The 20,646-nt window shown below is 63.2% G+C and overlaps 1 protein-coding gene across 7 annotated transcripts in view; it reads right to left on the bottom strand.

Moving 5' to 3' along the window:
* The window catches only part of ARAP1 (ArfGAP with RhoGAP domain, ankyrin repeat and PH domain 1), a 113,068-nt gene that overhangs the window by 15,426 nt on the left and 76,996 nt on the right, over window positions 1-20,646 (bottom strand). For 5 of the 7 annotated variants that reach the window (XR_016439674.1, XR_016439675.1, XR_016439677.1 and 2 more), the window contains 16 exons: window positions 19,735-19,802; window positions 18,708-18,823; window positions 16,733-16,897; window positions 10,428-10,497; window positions 9,829-9,949; window positions 9,213-9,403; window positions 8,637-8,743; window positions 8,355-8,554; window positions 7,817-7,902; window positions 5,779-5,961; window positions 3,373-3,547; window positions 1,521-1,655; window positions 1,218-1,353; window positions 921-1,023; window positions 436-631; window positions 138-183 (listed from right to left, as the gene is read on the bottom strand). Coding sequence is in view for 3 of the 7 variants with exons in the window: in XM_090030876.1 (XP_089887002.1) it covers window positions 138-183; window positions 436-631; window positions 921-1,023; window positions 1,218-1,353; window positions 1,521-1,655; window positions 3,373-3,547; window positions 5,779-5,961; window positions 7,817-7,902; window positions 8,355-8,554; window positions 8,637-8,743; window positions 9,213-9,403; window positions 9,829-9,949; window positions 10,428-10,497; window positions 16,733-16,897; window positions 18,708-18,823; window positions 19,735-19,802 (2,098 nt within the window). In the remaining 4 variants the exon portion in view is untranslated. The remainder of the gene's footprint in view (window positions 1-137; window positions 184-435; window positions 632-920; window positions 1,024-1,217; window positions 1,354-1,520; window positions 1,656-3,372; window positions 3,548-5,778; window positions 5,962-7,816; window positions 7,903-8,354; window positions 8,555-8,636; window positions 8,744-9,212; window positions 9,404-9,828; window positions 9,950-10,427; window positions 10,498-16,732; window positions 16,898-18,707; window positions 18,824-19,734; window positions 19,803-20,646) is intronic. The other 2 variants (XR_016439676.1, XM_090030878.1) reach the window with 1 other exon arrangement.

The following is a 20,646-nucleotide window of genomic DNA, read 5'->3' as shown; positions in this document are numbered from 1 at the left end:
CCCAGATGAGACCAGAAGCATCTCGGGGCTGCTGCTGCCTTCTCAGGGCCTGGCCCCAGGGGGAGGGGGCAGCAAGCGGGCTGGCGATGGGCTGGGGTGTCCCTGCCCCAATCCCACCCCCCCACACTAGGCCTTACCTGCGCCTCTCCACCAGCACCAACACCTCGTTGTCCCCTTGGATGGCTGTGGATGGGAAAGCAGAGGCCCGTCAGCACCTGTCCCTTGCCTCCCTGCCCCAGCGCCCACCTGTGCCGTGGGAACCGGGCCAGGAAAGCCCTGCTGGGCAAGAGGGGGGAGCAGGGGAGCCCCATGGGGTGGGAGGCGCCGGGGGCTCCTCCCCAGAGCTGGCTGCACAGCAGTGCAGATGGAGCGCTCCGGGGTCTGCCAGAGCTGCTGGGTTCGGGTGGGCGCACGGTGGGAAGGAAAGAGCCTTACACAGCTCCTGCAGCTTCCTGAGCTGTACGGCCTCCTCCTTCTCGCTGTCCTCGAAGCAGGTGTACAGGGTGGACTGGGCCAGCGCGAACCAGCCCTCCTTGGCCCGCTGCAGGCTGAGCCCGCCCTTGTAGTGCAGCCGCCCGATGCGCTCGAAGTCGTGGCTCAGCAGCGGCTCGGCCACCAGCGGCAGGAAGGACTGGAGGGGGCGGCGGGGGGAGAAGAGAGGTGGTCGGACCCCGTGCAGCCATGCAACCCCCCTGCCCCGCACTGCCAGCACCAGGGGAGGCTCCACGGTGGAGGAGCGGTGCACCCCTGCTTGCACCCTGAAGCTGCGATCCCGGGGTCAAGGGGGGACAAAAACAGAGCAAAGCACAGGCCAAGGAGCCGGCAGAGAGGAGAGACACCTGCTCACTTCTCCCACGTGCAGCTCCATGCACCCCATGCCTGGTCCCCCCCTACCCGCACCAGCTCCAGAGGCTCCTGACCTTGGCGATGGACTTCACCCAGTCCCGCATGGCCTCGGCGCTCTCCAGCCCGAACAGGTAGAGCCTCTCCGACTCGATGCAGACCTCGAACGTGCTCTCGAGCCTGCCCGGGGTGGAGAACGGGGGCAGGGGTTTGCAGCTGATGCCCCACCAGCTCGGGCCCCAACCCAGGAGGCAGCATTGCCCTCACCCCACCCCACCCCACGACTGCTGAAATGCCCCCCGGGGCAGCCAAGCAGTGATGGAGGGGGGCCGCAACAGGGCAGGACAGCGCCCGCATCGTGCCCGGGGCCTTACCCGTGGGTGTCGGGCGGGTGGGTGGCCAGGCACACGATCTCGCTCATCCGGATCTCGCCGTTGGGCACGGCGTTGCGGTCGTTCTCGTAGTAGCTGAGGACGCTGTCGCTGAGGGCGCACCACCGGCGGCTGAACTCTGCGCGGAGCGGGGAGACGCACAGCGGGGCTCAGCAAAGGCAGGGCTCGCAGCCACGTCCACCGCCGCCCCGCCACCGTGGCCGGGGTGGCAGCCGCGCTGCAGCCGCGCAGAAGGGCTGGGCCCTCTCGCCCCCGCGCGGCGCCGCGGGCCGCGGCAGCACCCACCTTCCCGGGCCTTGCGCTCGTGCACGGGCTTGGCCATGGAGGGCGTCTTGTAGAGGAAGCCGTTGTGGGTGACGGTCGGCAGGACCACCGAGTAGTGCTTGTCCTCGCTGTTCAGCATCTCCAGCCGAGGGATCTCTGCAGGGGAGAGGCCGGTTGAAGCTGGGCCACGCCAGGGGCCGGGGCGAGGCTCCCGCCCGAGCTGCCCCGGGGCCAGGAGAAAGCCCCGGGACAAAGCCCCTGGCTCTGAGCACGGCGCGGCTGTCACAGCCCCTTCTCTCGCTCGGCTACGCCGGCCCACGGCCCTGTTGTGTGCCTCCACGGGGGGGAGGGGAGCCCTGGGCCCAGCTGGTCCGGTGCCAGCCGCCCCCGGGGCTGGTGGGGAGCCAGGATCCGCTTCCTCATCCCCTGGAGCCCAGCCCAGGGCCCTCGCTGCCGAATCCCCTGCTCGTGGGACAGGCGGTTGGAGGGTGGGGGAGGACAGCTCCTAACTCGGGGGCTCTGCCCTGCACCGCCTGAGGCAAGTCTCCTTGGGCCTCAGTTTGCCCATCCGCATAATGGAGCTAAGCGACTTCCATTTCCTCCCAGAGCTTTGAGAACAGGCTGATCTCATCAGTGACCGCAGGACGCGCTGACGATGGCGAGGTGAGGGGCCCTGCCTGCTAACGGCGTCCTGAGCTCGGCACTGCACAGCTTTCACCCATCCCCCCAGGGTCGCCTGACAACCAGCACCATGGCAGGCTATGTGGCTCCCAGGTTTGGAGGCCACACCACGGGGGTGAGCACATGGCTGCGTGCCTCAGTTTCCCCAGATGGGAACAGGGAGGGAACGGGATGCAGTACACAGCGGAGTGGGGCAGAGGTGTTTCTCTGACTCTACGGGCCTGGCACGGTCTGCCGGTCTTGCCCTCGATGGCCAAGCTGCACGTGGCATCAGACCAGGCCGGATCCCCCCTTCCACCATGCCCCCGTGCAGGCTCCCCCTTCTCCGCTCAGATCTCGCCGGACGCTCGCTGCAGACAGCGCCGCTGGGAGCCAAGCCGCGCTGGCCGGGATGACCCCTGGTTCACGGGCCGAGGCTGCAGCTGGAGCTGCTCTTAACCGCTTGCGCCGATGCTTCCAAAAACTCCCGGCCCTGATCCCCCTCCCCGGTGCAAACAGCCGCAGCAACAGGCACCGCGCCAGGCAGAGGCAGCAGCTGGGAGCGGGCCGACCGGCCCATTGTCGGGGCCACGAGACCCCAATACCTGGAGGAAGAGCAATGGGGAGGGGTGGCCACCACTCTGAGCGCAACCGGGCTTGGGAAGACCCCTGGGGCATGGGCACGAGCTGCCCGGGGACAGGGGAAACTCTTCCCCACGGGCTCCGGGCAGGGGCTGAGCCAGGGCACGAGCTGTCCGGGCGCGCCGGTGACGGATGCGGAGGGCAGGGTCCCGGGAGCCAGCGAGGGAGCAGAGCCCTGGGCTTCCAGCTTGGGCTTCCCGGTCCAGCTCCAAGCGTGCAGCGCTCACCGGTGCCAGCCCGCTGTGCCCCCAGTATGCCCTCCCGACGCCTGGGGAGCGCCGGGGGACTCGCTTCCAGGAGGCTGAGGAGCAGGCAGCCCCCAGGGCTGGGGGGTCAGTTGTGGGTAAGCCCCAGCAGTGGAGGGGAGGGTTTTGCACAGCATAGGGCTGTGGTGGGGAGTGGGACTAGGAGCTGCCCAGACAGGGGAAACCGAGGCACGGTGACTTGCCCAAGGTCTCACGGCACATCAGTAGCAGAGCCAGGAAGAGCCCCCAGGTCTCCCGCCCCAGGCTTGGCTCAGCTCGTCCACCCCCCACAGCTGGGGCGCTGCCCCCCACCAAGCTCCTCTTACCTGAAGTCTTGTTATGGAGCAGAAACTCCACCTGCAGCCTCTGCCCGGCCTGCTCGGCCAAGGCGATGGGGGTCGGGAAGTCGGGGTCCCCGCTGGAGCAGGTCACCTCGGCCCCGCAGAACACCAGGGACTGGGTCTCCGCCAGGTCGCTGGTCGTCACCGTCGCGCACAGGGCCTGCGGCGAGGGCAAGGGGTGAGCCCGAGCCTGGACGGACTCTGCCAGCGGCCTCCTCCTCCGAGCTAGCCCCTCGCCCTTCGCCGGGGGGCCAGCACAGCCAAGAGCAAGGGGCCGGGGGGACCCCGGGGAGCGGCAGGGCTCGCCGCCTTCCTGGGCAAGCACAAGAAGAGGCTGGGACTTGCGGCTTGGAGCAGCCGCGGTGTGCAGCTTTCCCCGAAGGAGCCCGGGATGAAGTCATGCAGCCGCAGGGTGGGATGGTGCGGCTCTGCAGCCAGAAAGCAAACAAGCCCACATGTGGCATTCCTGCGCTCCCCCCGGCGGCCCCAGCCGGGGCGGGGTCTGGGCTCTCTCCGCCAGCCAAACCCCAGAGCCGCGGCAACCCGAGCCGGCCGGCTGGGCTGGTGCCAGGCCTCGGTCCAGCCCCTGCCCTGGCTAATGCCCGGCTCCATGGATAATCCCTGATGCAAAAGGCAAGGGGGTGCAATAAAATCCCTCCAGGCAGGGTGGCGTCGCCCGCTGCCCTGGGTGCAGGGAGACAGGCCTGTTTCTGCCAGCGCTGCAGCAGGCCCGGCTGCGGGCACCGGGCCAGAAGTGACTCATTCAGAGCCCCCCGTTTGCACCGTGGTCTCAACGGTACGGGGGCTGCCTGCCACCCTGCTGAGGCCTGGGCGGCTCATGTCGGTGGGAAACACTTGTGCGCGGCGCTGGCAAAGCACGCGTGACGTCCCCAGCTGCAGGCTGCCTCTCTGGGGGGATAACAGCCCAACTACTGCAACGGGTTCGAACGGGGTGGCATGGGAAGCTGGTGCACGTGGCACCCGGCAGATCGGAGAGGGGCCCAGGCAGCACCGCGGCAGGGAGCAGAAAGCAGAGCAGGCAGGGAGCATGGGACAGGGAGCAGACGGCAGAGCAGGCGACTGGGCAGGGGGGCAGGGGCTGGCGCGGCGCACAGGGAGAGCGCTGGGGTAACCCGGCGGCCGCCTGCTGGCTCCGAAGACGTCGCTTCCTCAAAAGGCAGCCAAACTCGTGCTCCAGGAGCAGGGACTCAACCTGCAGCGAGCTGCAGTCCTGGGGCATCGTGTACCAGCTGGCTCACCGGCAAGAACCAGCCTACTACTGCCGCCTCCTCCGGGCTCGAGCATCCTGCCCCCATTCGCCTGGCAGGGTCCTCCGGCACTCCCATCCAGCCCAGCCCCCTGCTCGAGGCGAGGTCTGCCCTGCCTGGACAAGTGTGCATCTTGCCTGCACCTGAAACCTCCCAAGGAGAGAGGCTCCACCGCCTCCCTGCGCCGACCCCCTGCAGCACCAGAACCGTCCTATTGCCCTGCTGCAGCTCGAGTCTCCGGCTCCTCGTCCTGTCCCCCGCGGCCACAGAAGAGCCAATCTCCATCCTTGGGGCAACCGCCCCCCGGGGACGTGGCGGCCATTATCCGTTCCCCTCCAGTTCTTCCAGTCTTTGCTGGACTGCCCCATTTCCCAAGCCCCAAATTATTTGTCTCCCCTGGATTTTTTCCAATGCGTCCACATCTTTCTCGACATGCCATCCAGTCCAGGCCCCCCAGCACGAGGCCGTAAACACTCCTGTACCCCAGCGCGTTGGGCTCAAGAGCTGGGTGCGCACTGCAGGGCACTGGCTACGCAGGTCCCCGCTGCCTCCTGGATGTTTGCAGACAGGGTATGAGGCCACGGCAATGCAGCCACCTCTGGGGCGGAACGCAGCAGCTACCAATGTGACGCTGGCGCATGGGACAGCCCCTGACACTCTGGGCAGGGGATTGCACGGGGCAGGAATGCCATTTTCCAGCCAGAGTTTAGCCAGAGAAGTGCTGTGAGCTCGTTAATCCTCAGAGCAGCCCAAGGCTGAGCTCAGCTCCTGCTTCTTAACAGCCAGCGATTAACCGTGCACGGAGACCAGCTCACCCAGCGAACAGGGGGCAGCTGCTCTGCAGACGGCAGCCGGGGGCAGAGGACAGGACTAGCTGGCAGAGCTCCAGGGCAGGGTCATTTTCCCGGTTCCTCCGTCGGGCTCTGCAGCTCTGGGCTGCAGGTTCAAAGCTAACTCGGGGATCTTATGCTACTCCACGTGGAGCCCCGCACGTGGAGGAGCCCACGGCTGCAAGCCAGGAAGCCTATTCCAGGCGCTCAGCCTGGGCCGCGATCACGTGGCGGCGAGCCCATGGCATTGCCACGCTCAGGCAAGGGTGGGGGAGTCTCCAGGGGCCACCCACCTTGTTGAGCTCCTCCTGGTTCCCGAAGAGCGGGTGGTAGCGCCGGTACTTGCCCTCCCGGTACTTGGCGATAAGGAAGTGCCGCCTCTCGTGGGTCCCGCTGGTGGCATTGATGGCCTCGCTGGGGGGCACGTTGGCTGCCCAGAACTGGTTGGACACGGCGTTGCTGTTCTGCTGGAAGAGCTGCGGAGACACAAGGGCAGGGGCGCTGAGCGGGCCGCGGCGCGGCCTCCCCACGCCCTGCCGTGGCCCTCCCCGCCAGCCCGTGCTCCCCCTTTCCAGGCCTCTGGATTCATTGCAGCTACCCCGAGGGCTGGGCTGGGCTGAGCTGAGTGGGGCAAGCTGGGCTGAGCAAAGACGGGGGGGTGGAGATAAAATGCTACGGGGATGGGGTCCCCAGGGCAAGTGGGGAGAGGTCGGGTCTCTGGGTGCTCTGGCAGTGACCAGGGTGGCACGTGGGCATCACACAGATAACAACTGCCATGGGCTGGATTGGACCCTGGGTCCCTCTTGCCCCGTCGTGCGTGTTGCATGGAGGCAGGGCACGGGGTGTCAACCCTTCTCAAGCGTCTCTTTTCTAGGCTGACCAGGCTTGGCCTCTTCAGTCTCTCCTCTAGGCCACAGAGCATCCCTGCTGCCCTTCTCTGGACCGATAGCCTTTTGGAGGTGTGAGCCACAGGGCTCAGCCTTCCCCGCCCCACACCCAGGGCAGCACGGCGCTCCTTGCACCACTCTCACTTCTGGCCTCCTTTCCTATTATATGGCCACCAGAGCCAACGCCCCCCCTTCCTGCCACAGAAAAACATCTGGAGAGCAGCCCCGGCTCCAGCTGCAGGTTACAGAGAGGACACCAGGCCCTCGCGTCACCTTACAGCGATCTGCAGCCACCCGGCTCTCCTTTCTGCCCCCTCCTCGGTGCCCGTGCAGGTTGGCACGCTGGGCGTCTGGGCTAGGGTCACTGACTTGTTATGGCAGGGTCCCAGCACTGCCAGCCCCCCACCACTCGCCTGCCGCGGCTCCACAGGGGTTAAGTGGGTTTCGGTGCAGCCTGACAGGAAAGGGGAAGGAGGAGGAGGAGGTGGAAGAAGAGGGGAGAGCAACGCGCAGCCAGAGAAAGCAGCTGGAAGCGCTTTCGGGTGCCCCAGGGAGCAGGCGGTGCCGGGGGGTGGGAGCCGGCGCTGGGGTGGGGCCGCGGCGGCTGGAATGCAGAGGCCGGACGCAGCTCGGGCCACCCTGGGAGCCGGCTTCCAGCAGCCCGGGTTTGGGCTGCAGGCGGGGGCCCTGCTGCTTGGCGCGGGGTCCGGAGCTGGACTCCATGCAGCCCGCCTGGGGTCATGGCTGCAGGGAGAGCATGCCTGACTCATGCCTGACCTCCCCCCGCCGCCCCTCGGCAGCTCTCCCTGCCCTCGGCCTCGCAGCGTCCGGCTCCGCGCAGCCCGCGGGCGGAGAGGCATGCACGCACCGCTCTCCCCGCGAGGCCTGGCTTTCCTTCCTTCGCACCCTCCCCACTCCCTGCATCCACAAAGCCCGGCCCGGCACCCCGGGTCCCTCCTGTGCCTGCCGCAACATCTGGATGCACAGCAGCGCCGCGCCGCGCCACGCCGCGCCGCACCCCGGGTGCAGCTGCTCCCCACCCAGACAGCTCAGCAAAGCTAAGGACACCGTCTTCCTCTTCCCAAATATAAGGGCGGGGGAGCTGCCGATGCCTTCTTTCCCGGCAGGGCCCCCCCGCTCCCGGACAGCTGTTATCTGCTTCTCTGTGCTGCAGGGCCCAGGCCCCAAAGGGAGACGTCAGGATGGGTTTATTTGAAGATCCCTGGAGCAGCAGGCGGCAGTTTCACTCAGGTTTGGCCCCGCTGCTGCTGGCATAAGAGCAGGCGGACGAAGCAGCTACGTGCCCCGGCCTAAGTCCTTCCAGAGCCGTAAGCCACGTCTCCCGCCCGTGGCAGGGTTTTACCCGAGAGGTGGCGGGGAAGCTGCCGGGGCTGGCGAGCCTCCTCCCGCCGAAGCCTGCCCTGCAGCGGGAATCAGCCCCTACCTCGATCAGCTCCTCCGTCCACACCTTTCTGTCCATCTTCAGGCTCCGCACTTTGGTGATGCCGGGGCCCAGCGCCCGGTGCTCTCCTGCGGGTCACACAAGAGGTCTGTAAGGGGGTGGTCATGGCGCAAGGCACTGAGCATTGTCCTGGGAGCCAGGAAGGGCAGGTAACCCTGCTCCCACCTCGCCCCCGGGGCATCTGGTTAGCTTCTTTGCTTCCCTGCCTCAGTTTCCCCATCTGTTGATATCAGCCTGTGGCCTGGGTGCTTCTCCCCAAGACTGCAAACGCAGCGGACGCTGTGACGCATTGCGGTGCTGCCGAGAGGCCGGTCCTCTCCACCAGAATCAGGATCAAAGCCACTCACTGAGCCAGCCGCCACGATGCCCTCATGTCCCACCCACCCGGATGACCCCTGGCCTAGGCCAACAGGTTGCAGAGAGGGTGAGCGGGACCTCAGCTGCTCGGGGGGATCCCAGCCCCGCAGCGGGCATTCTGGGGGACCCGTGCCAGTCCCCATCCCCGAATGGCAAGTGCTACCTGCGCATCTCTTGCAGATGACGACGCAGAGGTTGATGGAGGCCCAGTCGGGCTGCGGTGCCTCACAGTCGGCGCAGAACCGGTTCGACTCCGTGGCCCAGATCCTCTCGGCCACCTCCGAGTTGGAGAGGGCCTCGGCAATGGCGTTCTGCATGGCCTCCACCCAGTCCTCCTTCTCCTGGTCCGACTCCGCCGAGAAGCTGGGGAGGGAGGAGGCTGAGCTCTGCTTGCAGGGCCCAGTGCCCCTGGGGTGCTGCGTCAAGCCCCCACCCCCCAACTCACCTAAAGACCCTGTAGGGGGTTGTCAGATCGAAGCCCCTCCGGTCCACGTCCTTCACATTCCCCACGTTCATCTCGATGTATGTGATCCCGATGCCCAGCCGGTAATCCTGGCGGGGAGAGAGCGGCCAGGGAGAGGTGAAGGACAGGGGTGGGGAGGAAAGCAGCCAGGGGCTGGTGATCGGGGCAGGTGGGGAAACAACGGAGAAAAGAGCACCCGGGGCACATGGACATGCCACACCCGTGGCCTCCGTGGTCCCTGTGTGCCAATCCCAGACCACCCAGCGTTTCTGGCAGGGCTCGAGGTTACGCTGCTGCACCAGACACGCGGGTTCATGCAGGCTCTGCCACGGGCTCCCCAAGGAAGCTCGGGGCCACTTAGATGTGCATGCCCTGCCTGGTCACAGGCTGCCTTTCCCTCGGCATGCACGTGCAGCACCGTGCGCTCCAGGGACCAGGCCTTGGCTCAGAGGCCCCCAGGGCTAGCTGTGACCCTGCCCGCGGGGTAGGCACCAGGCCGGAGGGCGGGAGCCGGAAGAGGAAAGAAAGCCAGGAGGAGATGATGGCACGGAGCCTCACCTCCATGTTCTTGTAGAGAAAGACCTTGTCTCCCACCACCACCACAAAGAGCTTGTTTTTAAAGCCCCGCAGCTCCAGCAAGCCGGACTTCTCCGGAGCGTCCAGCTGGAACGTGGACATCCTCTCCGTGCCCTTCACCTTGCGCTCGTTCACCATCTCTTTCAGGATCCTTATCCAGGCCTTCCTCTCCCCTGCAAGGCAAGGAGGAGGCTCAGAGCTGGGCCCTGCCCTGGGGCAGAGAGGCTGGGTGCAGAGCCCACCGATCCAGGCTGGAGCAGGACGTCGAGGCTGGTCCTTTGCTTCTCAGGTCAATGTGACCTCCTAGGGGCAGGGGGAGCATCTCCAAGGGTCCCCAGAGCATGGGGTTGGGAGGGAAAAGGGAAAACCCGTCGTCACCCCAATGATGGGGTGGGAGGGATCGACCAGGACAGCGGGGATGGCAGTGGGTACGGAGGCTGGGCGTGCTCCAGGGATGGGGCTCCCCACCCTAGTCACCACCTTGCAAGCCGTGACACCAAGCCCCCAGCGCCACCTGCAACTGGCACCTTTATCAAGGGAAGGGCACAGCCCCCAGCAGGGTGGCTCCCCTCGCGCCAGGATCGGGGCCCCGGCTCACCGTCGCTCTCCGCCCGGAAGGCAAAGTTCCTGTTGGTCGTGATCACCTCGAACTTCTGGTCCCCAATGCTGGCCACACCAGTGATGGAGGACACCGGGATGAGGCGCTTGGAGTAGGCATCCTGGGGGCAGAGCGGGGCAGGTCATGGCAGCCCAGGGCAGCCTGGGCCCACCGCGGTACTCGGGGCTGGCATTTCTGGGGGGGCACCAGCAAGCCCTGCTGCTCCTGGAGAGATCACAGTCCAGGGGACCCCACCGTAGCTCCGAGGAGCAGCGCTGCCAACCCCAGAGACATCCTTTCTGCTGGCCTCAGCCCCTCCTGTCCTCGCCACGGCAAGCAGAGCAAGGTCAGGACCGGAGACAGCCTGGCACAGCCTTCATGCTGAGGACCCCATCTTTCCAGGCGGCAACTTCCAAGAGAAATTATCTCCTGGCCTCAGAGTGCTCCGACCACCGTGCAGACGGGAAACTGAGGCAGGGAGCATCTAAGTGACTTGCCCATGGCCACGCAGGGCATATGTGGCAGAGAAGGGGCTCGAATTGGGAGTCTCCCAGCTCTCGGTGTGTGCCCCAGCCCCTGGAGCTGCCTCAAGCCCTCACCTTCTCGCTGTCAAAATAGCGGAGGTAGTCGGCGTCCAGCTTCACCCAGCGCTTCTGGTAGATGTAGGACCTACAAAAGGGTCAGAGAGGCGTGTGAGCAGCTCCCCCCAGCCACCCTGAGAAGAGGAAGGAGAGTGCGCCTGGGGCTGTCTGTGCCAAAGAGCTTGCAGCGTCAGCGAGACGCAGAAGCGGATCTGGGCAGGCTCGGCAGCACAAGGCGACGGAGCAGACCCCCCCACCGCGGCTCCTTGCTGCTAGCGTGCTAGGGCCCTGTCCCCCAGCCCAGCCGGTGCAACGGGACTGGTTCTCCACTGGCATCGGGTACACGGAGGAGCGATGAGCAGAGCAGAAGCCTGAATAGCCAGGGTAGGGGTGCCCCTGGAGGCAGGCAGGTGTGGGAAAGGCTGGCAGACAGGCAAGGCAAGTTCCCCCCATCCTTCCCCCCCAGCCCCTTCTCTCCCTTTTATTGCTTTGATTAATCAGTGCTTCCTGCTGGCTCAGCCAGAGCCCACGTACTGCCCATCAGGGCCACCTGCAGAGCTCCCTTGCCCACCCCTGCCCCATCCCAGGCCGGGAAGGGAGGCCCTATCTTGGCCACGTGCCCATAGAAATGCTCCTTCCCCTGTGGCCAGCCCAGCTGTGCCGTATCCACACGGCCAGCTCGCGGCTTGGCTTGGCCTGGCTGTATCTCAGCCCTTAAGGCCAGGAGCTCCAAGCCGGTCTGACCGCCGGTGCCCCGCTGCCCCGCGGCATTTGCAGGGCTGCAGCACAACACGGCACAGCCAACAGTGGTTTCCCACGAAGAGACAGCCTAGATGCAACAGATCCCCAAGCTAGGGGTCATAAATCCCCCTGGAAGGACCCTGGCCATAAAGCTGGGACCAAAGCAGCTTGGCCTGGAGGAAGCCCGTGCAACCAGGGGGCAGGGGTGATATCTTGGAGTGCTTTAAGGTGAGAAAAGGCGCTGCTGTCTGGGCATGCTCTGCCTGTCCTCCCATGCATGAAGGGAAACCCAATGAAGCACTTCAAATCTGGCTGACCCCCCAGGCCCATCTCCCCCTTGAACGTGATTTTATGACTTTATCTCCTGCGGCCCAGGGGGAGAAGGCTGCCCCCTACCCAGCACGTGCTGTCCCTCCCAGACTGTGGAAATCTGCACTCGACATCCGGGACTGTGGAGGTCCCATCTCTCCAGCTACCTTGCCAGGCATCTGCTCTCCCCTGTGACTCCAGAGCCCTCATGGTGCCCTGCTTCCCCGGGAAAACGCTGTTGTGCTGCTGGCACCAGTCTTAGCCCGCAAGGTGCACCGCGATGTGCTCCAAGCACCTCCCAGGCTGAGCCCGGGGCCCTCCTGGGTAGCACTAACCGATGCTTCGGTCCACAGGACCTGTATGCCACAGCCAGGGTGGCCTTGCCACGGCCCTGGGGAGCCCGGGGCTTGGAGAAGACGGATGGCAAGGCCAGATGGCGGCATAGCCCCCACCCAGCTCACCTGCGAGCTAATCCAGGGCAGAGGAAGCCATGCCTGCTTCCTCCAGGAGCATCTCCTGAAGACAAACACTGGACCTTGCTTTCAAGATCCCCAGGGATGGAGAGTCCACCCAGGCCTGGACAAACTCCGCCGCACAAGCCCCCTCACTGCTCAAACCTGTGCTGTGAGCAGGGGGCCACGGAGACCAAGCCCACGCCAGCGCCCAGCCCCCAGGCCCTGCTGGACTGAAGAGTGCTCGGCCACCAGATCGACATCGCCCCTCAGCCCTGGGTCAGCTGCGTGTCCTGGCTTTTCTTTGACCCCTGCTGCAGGGTCTCACATCTTTCCTTGACATCTGAGCAGGTGCCTTGGTGATAGTTTCGTAGTTTCTAGGGTCGAAGAGACCTGAGTAGATCATCTAGTCCGACCCCCCGCCATGGCAGGAAAGAGTACTGGGGTCAGACGACCCCAGCAAGGTGTTCATCCAGCCTCCTCTTAAACCCCCCAGGGCAGGAGCCAGCACCACTTCTCTTGGGAGTTGGTTCCAGATCCTAGCCGCTCTGACCGTGAAGTCGCGCCTCCTGATGTCTGGTCTGGATCTCCCCTCTGCCAGCTTGTCACCGCTATTCCTGGTCACTCCTGGCGGTGCTCGGGGGAACAGGGACTCCCCCAGTGCCTGCTGGTCCCCCCTGACTAGTCTGTAACAGGCAACTAGACCACCCTCGGCCTTCTCTTGTGGAGGCTGAACAGGTTCAGGTCCCGGCGCCTCTCCTCATAGGGCCTGCCCTGCTGCCCCCGACCATGCGAGTGGCCTCCTCTGGCCCCTCTCCATGCTGTCCACATCCCTCCTGAAGTGCGGCGCCCAGACCTGGACGCAGTCCTCCAGCTGCGGCCTGACCAGTGCCGCATAGAGGGAGAGGATCACCTCCCTGGCCCTGCTCGAGATGCATCTGTGGATGCAGGACAAGGTGCGGTTGGCCCTCCTGACCGCGTCCCCACACTGCCGGCCCACATTCATCTTGGAGTCAGTGATGACTCCAGGATCCTTTTCTGCCTCTACCCTGACGAGAAGGGAGTTCCCAGCCTGTAGGTATGGTGCCGGTTGTTCCTCCCCAGGTGCAGCACCTTGCACTCGTCTGTGTTGAAGCCCATCCTATTCTCATCCGCCCACCCCTGTAACCTGTCCAGGTCTGATTGTAGCCTGTTGCTTCCTTCTAGCGTGCCCACATCCCCCCACATCTTAGTGTCATCAGCAAATTTGAACAGGTGCTTTTTACCCCCTTGTCCAAGTCGCTGATGAAGATGTTGAACAGTGCGGGCCCGAGGACCGAGCCCTGGGGGACCCCACTGCCCACGTCCCTCTGGGCCGAACATGACCCGTCCACCACCGCTCTCTGGGTGCGGCCCTCCCGCCAGTTGGCGACACATCTGACTGTGTGGGGGTTGACACCACAGTCCCCAGTTTCTTAATGAGAACGGGGTGAGAGACGGTGTCAAACGCTTTCCGGAAGTCCAGGAAGACGACGTCCACTGCTACCCCTGCGTCTAATGATCTGGTGATCTGATCGTAAAAGCCCGCCAGGTGGGTCTGACAGGACCTGCCCCTGATGAACCCGTGCTGGTTGCCCCTAAGCATGCAGTCCCCTGCTGGCCCCTCCTGGATGTGTGCCAGCATAATTTTCTCGAACAGCTTGCCTAGGATCAAGGTGAGACTAACCAGCCTATAGTTTCCCGGGTCCTCCTTCCTGCCTTTTTGAAGATGGGGACCATGTTGGCCCTCTTCCAGTCCTCCGGTACCTCACCAGAGCACCACGAGTGCTCGTACAGCCGTGCCAGGGGACCTGCAATGACCTCGGCCAGTTCCTTTAGAACTCCAGGGCGGAGATCATCCGGGCCGGCTGACTTGAAAACATCCAGCCCCTCCAGAAGCTCCCTAACTAAATCCTCGCTAACCCGTGGCCCAGGTGTGCCTCCCCCGGGGCCTGAGGGGGGCCCAGCAGGGAAGGGGCTGTTCTAGTCCCTACTTAGGAAGACGGAGGCAAAGAAATCGTTAAACATGTTAGCTTTGCCGTCTGGTGTGACGACCAAATTTCCCAACACGTCCTGCAAGGGCCCCACATTACCCGGGACCTTCTTTTTACCCCTTACGTATTTAAAAAAGGACATCTTATTGTCCTTAATCTGGGAAGCTAGCCCCAGTTCCATCTCTGCCTTGGCCTTCCTAACTGCCCCCCTACAACCCTGAGCGACTGCAGAATAGCCCTCCCTGGTGATGACCCCGTCTTTCCACTGGGTATAAGCCTCCTTTTTAGCAAGAAGACATTCCCAGATTCTTTTGGTGAGCCACAGAGGCTTGTGTGCCCTCCTGCTCCCTTTGACCCTCGTTGGGATTACCTCCCTTTGGGCTTGGAGGATCGTCTCCTTAAGGAGCGACCACTCTCCTTGGACCCCTGGCTCCCCTCCCCTCCGGGACCTCAGCGCTTCTCCAACTATCCTCCTTAGCTCGGTGAAGTCCGCCCTCCTAAAATCTAGGGCCGCTGCCTTACTGCAGCCTTTGCCACCTTGCGCTGGATGGTGAATCCCAGCAGGCGATGATCGCTGTCGCCCAGGGGGTCGAGCACCCGCAGCCCCCTCACCAGGTCATCACCCGTGGCCAGCACCAGGTCCAACAAGGTGTCTTCCCGGTGGGGCCGTGCACCTCCTGGGTTAGATGGAGGTCCCGGACTCTGGCCAAGAACCGATGTGAGATGTACACCCCTTCCTCTTATTTCACAGCCCCCTGGGTCTGCGGCGGGCACAGCTCAGCCCTTCTGGCCCTCAGGGAGGTCAGTGCAGCCAGGGCATCTGCCCACTCCCAGGGCTCCTTTCCCCCCTGCTAGTGGCCTGTCTTGCCGCTGGTTTGCATAGATCCCATCGGATCCCCCCGCTCCCCCAAGCCCCATGTCACTAGCAGGCTTTCTCCATGAGGATGGGGTGCATATTTCCAGCTTGTTGCTTAGCACATTAAAAGGCCTGGAGCCAAGAGCAGACACGGCTGCTCCTCCACACTCCCCACTTCACATCCAGCTGTTGGACCAGTTTGACCAGTGCCACTTGATTTGTATCAGTCTAGTTCAACCCAAATGCCACACGCTACTAGGTCAAGGGCCTTTGAGAGTCTGTTACTGCCTCTAGCGCTATCCCCGTCATCCAAACAAGACACCCCGGTACGCTGCTAAGGTCTGTTTTCCATTCACCAGGACCATCTTTAATGAAGCTATCCCCACGCAATTCTTTATGAAGAGCATCCGGTGCCAGCTGCTCCTTTATTTTGCATGGGATCGCTGTCAGGCTCTGAGTACAACCCAGATCGGCCCACTCATCCTTATTAAACCCCATTGCACTACTAGATTTTCTTGAGTCGTCTGTAGCATCCCCTGTGTCCTGCAGCTCTGCAAAGAGCCCCAGGACTCCTCAGCCCATTCTTTTGAAACTCTTGCTACCCGGACCCATGGATTTACAACTGGCTGACTTCAGTTGCTGTACTTTCACGTTCTCTTCAGCTGCCTTGGGAATGGACAGTATTTCCTCCCCGTCCTAGGATGGGACTCGACCATCTGTCTTTATACGAAATGCAAACCCCATGCGTTTCTGGAGCGGTTCTGCCTTTTCTGCAATATCATCGATGTTTCTACCATTTGGATAAAGCCATTGCTTTGATTCCTTTTTTTCCCCGCATCTTTAAACAGCCATCTTTGCTGGGCACCGAGTCCTCTTTTGGATCCCCTGACACGCTTCCCTCAGGCCCCATCTCCTCACTTGGATTTTTTGCCATCAACTTTCCCCTTTTCTGAATTATCGCTTTCACTTCTGCTGCCACCAGTCTCCTTCCCTAGCTCGCGTGTCTGTCCATTACAAGACGTGGAGGGGTTGAGGGTGTCGGGACTTAAGCAATTCCCCATTCTGTCTTGCATGACGGTTTCTGTTTTCGTCTTGCAGCTGAGGGGGTTGAGGGACTTGGGCTGCTTGAAAGCATCGAGTCCGGGTATCACTCACCGTGGGGATAACTCCCGCTCATGCACATTGCTGGGCTCCCCAGTGAGCCTCAGGATTTCAGAGCACTCACGTCAAAATTTCAGGGACCCCGGTAGCACCTGTCCAAGCCATGCGAGCCTTTCTGCCAGGACCGGACTCTCTGGCGGGGGCTGCACCTTCCTCCAAAGCAGCTGCTAGTGTGCGAGATAAGTGCCACGGCCAGATGGGCCCTGATCCAAACCAGCACCCCCGAGGTCTTGACATGCTGCCAAATATCAGCCATGCTGGGTTTTACTTCCTAATATATCTGATATACAACCAACTCCGGGGCTGGCTGATCAGGCCTGGAAATTCCTGCAGACACATTCCCAGACAGGTCTTTCCTCGGGGAAAGACCAATCCCCCCCTGCCTGGCTGCTGAGGAAATGCAATAGGAAGCTGGCCAAAAATAAGCCGGCTCGGACAAGATCCGCTCTGTATCCAGCCGTTTTGGAGCAACGGCCCCTTTAATCAGCAGCTGGCCCAGCCCTCCCTTCCCTGCACTGCTGGGAGCAGCTGATTTACAGTCTCCGGGCTACTTCCCAGCACGGGGTGCAGAGTTAATATGCAAACCAGCTAGGTTGGGTAACAGCAGCTTCTTTGGATGCAAAAATTAAGCCCAGAGAGGAGGAAGTGGTGGGAGACACAGCCTGCCCATGGCCCCAGGGCCCTGGGTAGGACGGAGTCACGGGTTGAGGGGCTTATGCCAACCTCTCCCCCAGCTTCAGAGGGAGAATTGCCCCCAGCCCACCCGCCTGGGCCCTGGGGGGCCCTACTCACCCCTGGGGAGGGTTCTTGTCGAGCCAGCCAGCCTTGATGATGGGCGTGAGCTGGGCCAGGGCGTCCGAGCCGTCCATGCTGCTGCTGTTCCAGCTGGAGCTGCCCAAGGACAGGCGGGGACTGGGCTGGAGGGTGCTCAGACCGTAGTCTCCACTGTAGACTCCGCTGCAGGGAGACGCGGATGGGGTCAGCCAGCCGGCGGGCCCACAGAAGGGGTCCCCAGCTTGCATTTATCCCCCATCCCCGGTCCCAGGGCAGCCCCAACGGGCTACCGCTGCGTGCACGCCCGGAGCCCTTCACAGAAATGCAAATGCCTGCTGTCAGGCACAGACTTTGCCCGAGGTCCGGCTCGTTGTGGTAATGTTTGACCAGGAGACAAGAGGCCATTTCTAAATCTGGGGGAGGGAGCAGGCAGCCGTGGCATGGCTGCAGCCCGCTGGAAGGTGGCAGCGGGAAGGGCAGCACCTGGCAGCAACCCCCCTGCCTCTGCCAAGGACCCAGCCTAAAAAGCCAAACAGAGGCAGGCTGCCAGAAGCTCTGGGGACCAGCACCCCGCTGCACTGCCTTGCAGCACGTAGGGATGCTGCTTATTTCTCACTTGTCTGACGGCAGCTCGTGCAGCCAGGCCGGGCTCCCGTGGTGCAAGGCACTGTACGTTCATGAAATGGGAGCCTGGGCAGCAGCTGTGCCTCTCAGGGGGCTCAGCACATGCCAGGTTTATACAGGACTAAACCCCTACAGGACTCAGGGGAGCCAAGGGCTTCCCCAGCCGGCTGCCTCAGTTTCCCCATCTTCACCAAGGGACTGGGAAGTGACTGGGAAGTGAATGGGAGCTTCTGGGTGCCCAGGAGACCCCGGCACAGAGGCAAGGCTGGGGTCAGGCTGCTCGCGCCTGGGGATGCCACCGCCGGGCTCCCTCAAAGCCACGCTGTTCTCCGCTTCCCCTTTGGGCAGAGCGGCCGCGAGGAGATACCCAGCGCTTGGCTGCCGTGATGAGCACGGCTCAGAGCCAGAGCGGGGCTGGGGCCGAACCCTGCTCTCAGGGCAAAGCCAGGGTTGCTCTGAGCGGTGCCTAGCCCAGAGGGCGCGGGTTGGGAACGAGCTCACGCGAGACGCTGGGGCGCAGTCCAGCCTCGCCGCGCCAGGATGAGCCTGTGCCGGCTCAGCTTACCACCCCGGGGCAGCAGGGAGCCTGAGTGGGAGATGTGTGCACACACTCAGACACACGCATCCCCTGCCTGCACACATGGGCACAGGTGCACACACATACAGACTCTCACACGCTGCCCACACATGTAGGAACATACATACACAAACAGTCCCTGAATGGGCTCCCACACACTTGTATCCCCTGCCCACACACCTGGGAACACACACATGCACACACACGCACACCTGAATCCCCTGCCCACACACGTGGACACACATGCAAGCAAACACTTCTAACCCCTGACTGTGTGCACAGGCATGCACACACATACACACATTCTCTGCCTGCTCACACATGCTTGTATCCCCTGCCCACACATACAGGAACACACACACACAAATAGCCCCTGAGTGTGCACATGCACACTTATAACGCCTCTCCACACACATCAACACACATGCACACAAACACTTCTAGCCCCTGAGCGCACACACCCACACCCACACCTGTATTCCCTGTCTGCACACATACATTCACACACGTTTGTATCCCCTTCGCACAAATGCTTACACATGCACTCGTCCCCCACCTACACATACACACACATGTATTCCCTGCCTGCACACACACACTCACACATGCTTGTATCCACTTTGCACACATGCTCATGCACGCACTTGTCCCCCGCCTGCACACTCACACACACGTATTCCCTGCCTGCACACACACACACGCTTGTATCCCCTGTGCACACATGCTCACACGTGCACTCGTCCCCTGCCTGCACACGCATGCGCGCGTGCAGGTGTGCGGGGAGGTCCGTACTTGGCAGGCGGAGGCTCGTAGTGTTCCTCGATGAACTCATCCTCGCTGAAGAGACTGCTGGGTCTCCCCGCGCGGGGCAGCTCCCTCATCGTCTCAGCCTCCACCTGTGGAGAGAGCTGCAAGGAGTGAGGTGCCCAGGGCATGGAGTGGGCACTGCGGGGTCCGTGCATCACAGGGACCCACCCGGCCTGCCTGGACAAGGGGGAGCTCTGCCTGGATAGGGGTGCAAGAGAGCACCGGGGGCACTGGATGGGCAGGACAGGCAGGCAGGAAAAGGGGCCCACAACTCACCTCTGGCCTGCAGCCCACACCAACCACTCCCCAGACCCATGCCGACTACTTTGCTAGTGCCCCCCACCCTACACCTGCCCCTTACTCACCGGCCATGCCAGGCACCCCACCCCTCCCAGCCGGCCCTGGGCATCGCTTCGACAGAGGGTGCCAGCTGTGCTCATCTGGCAGGTCCGGGAAGCGCCGGGGCAGGGCTGAGAGCCAGCTCACCGCACATGGTCCCCACCCTTAGCAGCCAGGCCCCGGCAAACAGGGCCAGTATATGGCACCGAGGGCAGAGGGCACATCCCAGTCCTTCTGCCCGCGCCGGCCACAGGACGCACAGAGCTCGGAGCATGAGGAAGCTCGGGCCAAGGCGGGGCCTGGCCAGGATGGACACATTTATTTTTAGCCACACCATCGCTGTGCTGGGGTTTGCCGGGAAGAGCTGCACTTCCCCTCCGCTGGCTTTTTCCAGCCAGATTCGGATGGAAAGGGAAACCACTGTTTGTGCTTTCACCCCAGGACCAGAAAGAGATAGAAACAGAGGGGTACGCCAGCAGGGACCGGAGACCGGGACCTCAAGGATGTCTCCAAGGAAAGCTTCACCACCCAGGAGATGCTTGCAGAGCGATCACCCCCCACCGCACCTGCCCAGCCCAGGGCCTGATCTCTCTCCCTTCCTGGAAGGAACCGAAGCAGGAAAGGACCGCAAGCCGGCCCAAACCCCCAGCCCAGGTCAGAAGGGCAGACTCACCTTGTCAACCATGTCTGCAACCGGAGCCACTACTTCGTCCTCCCATGGCTCCTCATAGTCGGAGTCGTCTGCAAGGAGAGGCAAAGGGAGTGTGAGGAAGGCTGCTGGCTCGGGAAGACCCGAGCTGGGCACCCACCGCGTGGGACGTGGCTCTGCCACTGGCTGGCTGTACGACCCTGCCCATGTCCCTTCCCTTAGAGGTGGCTCCACAATGCTTGGGGGGGGCAGAGCCTTCTCCCAGCTTCCCCTGACCTTGGTGCCAGCTGCCAGCTCCACCCTGGGGCCTTGGCACCCAGCTCCCAGCCTAGCTGAGCACCACTGAAAGCTAATGCTGCCCTTCCTGGGTGCTTTTTCCACTCTCCCGCCCCATTAGCATTAAAATCAGGCTCCGCAGGAGCTGGGAGGGACTGGCAGGGAGAGGCTAAGAAGAAGGCCATTGTTCTCCTGAGTTTACAGAGAGGTTTAAGGGAGTTTCTCCTTTGTTCAGGGCCTGTTGCTTGATAACAGAGGGAGAAGGATCAGGTGTCTCCAGCCCCCTGCAAGGTCCTTCCTCAAAGGCTGCATTCAGAAACCCCAGGGAGAGGCGAGTCCAGCCAGAACAAAGCAGGATGCTCACTGGCTCCTGGGCACCGGCCTGGTATTGCAGTGCTTCCAGGAGCAGTGCAACAAACCATCCAGCCAAGGGGAACCACTCTCGTCATCACAGCTGCCCCTTCAGGCACTGTCTTGGGGTGCTGACCCCAATCTACACCTAGCTAGCCCCCTGATCTGCCCTGACCAAGGCAAGATCAAGGCCCCAGCCGCCTGCCACCCCTACACATCCCGCGGCCAGTTTGGCGCTGCCTTCTGGGAGCCACGGGACAGCTCAGCTACCACAGAGCAGCCGGCGCCTCCCACCCCAGAGGTGGCTGC

The sequence above is a fragment of the Crocodylus siamensis genome, chromosome 1, assembly GCF_052110815.1.
Source record: "Crocodylus siamensis isolate JL-2025a chromosome 1, ASM5211081v1, whole genome shotgun sequence".
Taxonomy (NCBI): domain Eukaryota; kingdom Metazoa; phylum Chordata; order Crocodylia; family Crocodylidae; genus Crocodylus; species Crocodylus siamensis.
This window is presented reverse-complemented; position numbering and strand designations above follow the sequence as displayed.